General features: G+C 38.5%; 1 protein-coding gene across 5 annotated transcripts in view; it reads right to left on the bottom strand.

Annotated features, from left to right (window-relative positions):
- Positions 1-433: 433 nt before the first annotated feature.
- The window catches only part of RFT1 (RFT1 glycolipid translocator homolog), a 29,277-nt gene continuing 23,177 nt past the window's right edge, over positions 434-6,533 (bottom strand). For 4 of the 5 annotated variants that reach the window (XM_083603419.1, XM_083603418.1, XM_083603417.1 and 1 more), the window contains 2 exons: positions 4,282-4,531; positions 434-3,626 (listed from right to left, as the gene is read on the bottom strand). In XM_083603419.1, the coding sequence (XP_083459545.1) occupies positions 3,459-3,626; positions 4,282-4,531 (418 nt within the window). In that variant the 3' untranslated portion in view covers positions 434-3,458. The remainder of the gene's footprint in view (positions 3,627-4,281; positions 4,532-6,533) is intronic. The other variant, XR_014545459.1, reaches the window with a different exon arrangement.

The raw sequence follows: 6,533 nt of genomic DNA, 5'->3' as shown, positions 1-6,533 counted from the left end.
GAAGAGATAGAGAGAGGAAAATAAGGCTAAGAAAGTAAAGAGCAACAACGTTTGGAATGCTGTAAAAGTTTTGTTTGTGTCTGAAATAAAATACACTATTCTTTATTAACTGAAAAGCTGACTGAGACTGAAGTGATTTTACCAGGGAGGACCTGGTTGGTGGCAGCAGATTAGTGGTGTACGGGTCAATAGTCCATGAGACGACCGGGGGGCCCGTACAAACGCCACAAATGTGACCCTCCAGATGCTGCTGAACTACAATCCCACCAGCCCCAGCAACTATAGCCAGGGCTGATGTAAGTTGTAGTTCAACAACATCTGGCCTGATTCCCATTTTAAGGAATTAAGAGAGCACAGTTCCTTTATAGACCACAGTTGCAATCTTTGGAGAAGGAGATCTATATGAACTACAAAGAGTTATCAAAACAGAGTAAGATTTGCTTTTTTATTATAATAAAATTAAGACAGGAAAGAAAATAGAACCATGCTTGCCTTCACTTTCGGAATATAAAATATTCCAACTTTTTGTTTTATAAGGCAGAGCTTCAGTAATACGTATTCAGATTATAGCAAACTTTGGAGAAATGTTAAAACTAATTCCAGAGAGGCAGTTTGTGTTGTTTAGTCTATCTTGTAGGATACGTATTTGCTGTGGTGTGGATTTTTGTAGGTAAGATTACATGTGAAAATTAATCAAAATTAAATAATTTAAACATTTGATTTACAACTCGTGCAGTGCCTACACATGACCCTACAAGGCAGCAACCCAAAAGACAGACAATTTTAACCAACAACAAAGAAGAACAGGCCCATTCGCTTTCATTAATCACAGCTTACAATCACAGGTATGTTTTGGCCCCCTACAACTTTACTGCATTCTTAAATGTATATCCCTGCCATACAAGATAACAAGCAGTTGCAAACTCTGGAGACAAATTATACATTTAACTAAAAAAAGGCGTTGCCTCTATAGAAACCTTTTAATTTGTTTCTGACATTTTTTTGAAACAGTGAATTGGCAATGTATGCATACTTATGAGCAGAAAACAGAAGTCAATCCTGATTCCACGGAACATTTCATGAACATGCTAGAAAACATATATTATAAAAAATACATTCAATTAAACAACCTTTTGGTTTAACTGTTAACATTTTGGACAACTCTTCAAGGCTGAGGCCTGGTCTGTGTGAATCTCGCCTAGCAACAGCAAGCTTCTGTACTTCCTGAGGCTAAGATTGGCCAAAAACTGTTACCTGGCAACAGCAGATTAATCAAGTCTATTGACTAACATTGGCCAGAAAAATGTCTCTTCAATAAGAAAAAAAACTACATACTAAAAGTACTATTTGTCAAAATAGCACATACTAGATATGTCCCTTAAACTAACACAACAAACCATTTCCCCAATACAAGATGCAGTACAAATGGCTATTTTAAAAAATATCCTAGCATAGTCCATAAAAGAAAATGCACAGCATCTGTCAACATGCTACTCTCTTAGCAAATGTTTAACTCATTCATAATAATAATAATTTCCCCCAATTTTTGTACGGGTCACGCTCAATTTATGTCTCCTACATGTCCAGTTTTCAAAACAGACAGCTGAACCATTTTCTAATTGTAAATCATAGAACATACTTCCTCAACCATAGTCTCATTATACTGCAGAATATGATTCAGCTGACACTCCTACCATATCACACACACACACTTGTTATAGTCTTGTTCAAAATTTAGGTGTGATGAGGCCTTTATAGTGCAATCCTATACACTGCAATACCTCAAGCTGAAGGAAATAGGAACAGTTGCTTTTAGGCTTGATTTGTTTGCGTTAAACAAAATAAGAGATGTTTATAGTAAACAGTTATGTTCTTAATACTTTTCAAGTTTCAGTTTTACTTACAACAAACCTTATTTGTCCATATATATTCTTGTAATACTGTATCCTGGCTTTTGTTTTTACCAATTCTCCAGATAATCTTCCTGTTCCCCTATAAGGCTTTCAAAACATTAGCTTACAGCAGCCCTCAAAACTATTTTTAAAATAGTTAAGGCATCAATTTATGAAAATCCTGATTTTAAGCGAGGAAAACTCTCCTATGCTTATTTTATGCCTCTTCTATCCATTTTTACTAACAACTGTTTTAAGAATTACTGTTAAATCATGATATATAGAATACATGGGGGGACATCTCATTTTCTTCAGAGGTCCCAATGTAGTTAAGGGGTTTGCTGCTATGTGCTACAAATAGCACTTTTTACAGGGGCCAGAGATGCTTGTCTAGATTACAATAATCTTATAAGGGCAGCAAAAAAATTAATTTAAATTCTTTTATAGTGCCTTCCAGGCTCAGGCACAATAAAGTAAAGCAATTCAATCCTAAAATGCGCCATAGTCCAACAACAATTTTGCATGGCTACATGACATTTCAGACAAACTACCTATTAAACACAGCAATCCACCAAACTGAAGGGTGTTTTGATGAGGCAGAGCTGTCCCATCCACCACGTTCTGCATGGTTGTCCTGGCATGGGGGACGTCACCTCTCTCAAACTCCTGGCTGGGCCCACCTAAACTGCAGGTAAGCAAAAGGTACCAGCAGCAGATACCTCCCAAATGGGGCATTCTGGTTTGTTACCAGAAATAGGCCAAATCCAATCTCTCTGCTGCACCAGCCTCATGCTGCCACAGGAAAATCTGCCCCCACCCCCCAAAAAAAAACCTTCCGCCCTGGCCAGTGCAAATAGCTGGACTCCAGTGTACTTAACTATTTTTTTTGTCTTGGGATTAGAATAAAATTTGGGAGTAAACTAACTGTCAAGAGTGAAGAAGCAGTCAGGTGATGTGCACCTCCAGTCTCTAAAGTATATTACAGTTCAATGTGACATTAGTGTAGCATCACAAGAGTAATGCCCAGTACTTTCCAGCTACTAGCTTCCGCAAGTGAGGATTATGCGTAATATTTGCATTCATATACCGGGCAGCAGTAACCTTCCACTGTAAACTTACCAAGTTGCTTGCCACGGGTATAATTTTGGAGTTCTGAACAAATGTATCAGCTTAAATTGCTGTGAATTACCTTGTTACCAGTTGTGTACATTTCATGGACAGTATCACCTGTATATTATAGTAGTTACGTATTTAACTCTCCGTATATCTCCTCCATAGCAAATATATACATTTCATATACAGTCATACCTCGGGTTGAATGTGCTTCGGGATGAGCGCGTTCAAGTTGTGCTCCGCGGCAACCCGGATGTAACGGAGCGTGTTACTTCCGGGTTTCGCCGCTTGCGCATGCGCAGATGCTCAAAATGATGTCACGCGCATGCACAGAAGCGCAGAAACATGATCCGCGGACACGGGTTACGTTTGCTTCTAGATGCGAACGGGGCTCCGGAACGGATCCCATTCACATCTAGAGGTACCACTGTACAGAAATTAGCTTGTACACGATTATTTTAGCACTTCTTTGGTATATCTTGACAAAATGTGTTTCCTAACAAAATGGATCAGCTTGGTCTCTGTGAAGAATATAGTGGCAAGAGTTGCTGTAAAACACAGTGCTCCCACAGCAACGTGAATTAACCTGGCCAGCCACCCTTTATCACAGCACAGGAACACCTACGAAGAAAGAAAGACAGAATGTTAACTTACTGTTTTAAGAAATATATTATTTTAAGTTACGGTTCATGCTCCGATTCAGAGATAAGACAGACCCGGTAATTCTCTTCACAGTAATGTGAAAACTAAAACCCAGTAAAGCCTCCCTGTGTTTATAAGATAGTTTAGGTAGGCCAAACAATCACATAAAAGCTAGTTTAGGTTCTGCAAACTTCTGTCACTCTGTTTTACGGAATGGTGTTCCCTCAGAGACTGTTCATTAGCATCTTCATTCGTGTTTCCACCAGCAATTTTATTCACCCAAGCATTTGAATCATCAGCTCACTCATTCATGTCTACTGATTGCTGCACCTTTATGAGTTTTATATTTTTGTGTGTGCATAAAAATAAGTTGTGCACTGCTATGATAAACTGAGTGAGAAGCGCTGGAGAAACTTTTTAAATAAATAAATAACACAAAGAAAGAAATAACGTTTCAAAGCGTTAAAAAATTAATTCTCTACATGTGGGTATGTTTCAATATCTTATGCATATCTGTAGATATGCTCTGTGTACATCATAAACCGGAACTAACTTGCGGGTTACTTACTAGCAAAAAAAAGGACTATTAACTTGTTCTGGCAGAACAAAAGCACAAAGAAAAAGCACTACCCACCTCTGAAAAGCCCGTGGCCACTCCACAGATGACATAAACAACCAACAGCAACGGTGATATAAGGAGGCCCTTTAAAGGCTTGTAAGGGCTCTGTGCAAAATAGTTGTGGATGTAGCGGATGCTGTGTGTGATTCGGATCCCCATGTTGAAGCAGTTTGCAAAGATGAATCCTATGCTGCCTTGCCAATAGGTCAAGAAATAGGACATGCACAGAAAAACCAAGGACAAAGCGAGCATGACAAAATTGTACCTAAAAACAAAACAAAAAAGGAACAGTTTGTAATGGTTTCAGTATTCGTCTTTTACGAGCTTGACAAGTTGCTTTCTAAGATGAATGGGATGGAGGAGGAAAATTCATTATCAATGGTAAAGTGCAGCAGACCCATATCTGGTAGCATATATGTTAAGTCTCAATTGTTAGTAGTTAAGAGATTTGTTTATGACTCATCAGCAAGTCACCAATAAAAATCTTCCCGTATCTATTAACTCAATAGATAGCCATAGATGAGCTACTATATACCAGCTTCCTATCTGTAATATGAGAATAGCAATAGAGATGGATCAACTCCCAACCATTGGCTCAGAAAGTAAGCCGAGCTACCTCCCACCCACCCCCACCCCCAAATTAGAAATAGATTGGCTTATTCTCTGAACTAATATGACATTCAAAAGTTGTCCACTTTCTCCCCTAACCTCTTTAACCAGACAACTTATCCATCTGAGCAAAAGCAGGAGTGCTCCAGACATAGTAAGAGAGAAAGAGAGAGATTCAATCTCTTCCGCCTACTCTTCATAATCATAATACCTTGAACATTCCGTTTCTGTCTACTTTACAAATATAACCACTATTATACCATTGATGTTATTATACTATATTGGGCAAAGAGGCAGGATATTACTTTCAATATTTTTATATATAAAATTGTGATTATTGTGACACTGGAGATGTAGATTAAAAAGTAATGGTCAAAACACATCTAATATTGTTACAAAGGACTTCATGTTTGTTTATTTTAGTGACACAATAAGCTGTTTTTAAATATAATTATGTTGTTACAAAATGTGCTTTATAAACATGAGTACACTGATATATATATATATATATATATATATATATATCTCTAATACTGCACTCCCCAACTTGGTAGTTGTTCTTTCAGAGCTGAGGTAAATTTGGGCACCTGCTGCCACACAAAGACTTGCCAACTTTAAAAGTGCTGCATTATAGCTCAAAAGGAAGAACTGGGAATACATGCTTGTGCACTCCTTTCAAGCTGAATCACTTGACGTTATGTGACATCAGGTGAATGACAGGTAAACATACCATTGTTAAGATTAAACATGATTTTGAGTTTAGAGAAAACAAACTACTTTTAACTGAAAAAGAAAGCAATAAGTTCTGATCTCCTCCTGCCTACCTGAAAGAAAGGGGGGGTAGGCACATAAACCTGGGGTTTGTAACTCTAAACCAAGGTTGTGGAAGCCTAGGCCTGGAGTCTGACTGTGGCCCTTCAGGGAACTCTGTCCGGTTCCGGGGAATCTGTCCAGGCCACAGCACTCACCACGAACAACATTAAAAACCCAATATGAAAAACAGTTTAAAACAACTCCTAATCACATAAATACATATGTTGGAGCCTAAAAATGTACACCTCAAGTGTATATTTAAATGGTTATTTGGTATCTCTTCTCATCTCAGCATTAAAGGTTTCTTCAGTTAAATAGCTACAAAGTTTTATTTCTAAAAGGAAGTGCTCATAAATTCTTGAGAACATTGTTTATTGGTGAGATTACACATGTGATAACTAGAGCAGCTAGTATCAAAATAACATCGATTATGCTGAAGAGCAGGACAAGGGTCTTAAAATTATTGTCTCTCAATATTTATTTTTCTGCTCTGTGGTTGCAGGCTTATAATGGTATCTTGGGATGTCCCAAAACGAAAGTAAGCAGAGGTTGGATGACCATCTGTCGGGGATGCTTTAGTTCAGATTCCTGCATTGCAAGGGGATGGAACTAGATGCCCCTCAGGGTCCCTGCCAACTCTACAATTCTATGATAGTTCAGAACATTGTCTTCCCCCTCTCCATTTACATTACATTACATCTCGCTGCGAGATCACATTCATCCGGTGCTATACCAGCTGCACTGGCTCCCGGTGGAGTACAGGATCAGGTTTAAGGTGCTGGTTTTAACCTTCAAAGTCCTATACGGCCTAGGACCCTCGTACCTACGGGACCGCCTCTCCTGGT

The sequence above is a fragment of the Podarcis filfolensis genome (assembly GCF_964270895.1).
Source record: "Podarcis filfolensis genome assembly, chromosome: 2".
Classification (NCBI taxonomy): domain Eukaryota; kingdom Metazoa; phylum Chordata; class Lepidosauria; order Squamata; family Lacertidae; genus Podarcis; species Podarcis filfolensis.
Note: the sequence above shows the minus strand (reverse complement) of the source record. Positions and strands in the feature narration are given on the sequence as shown.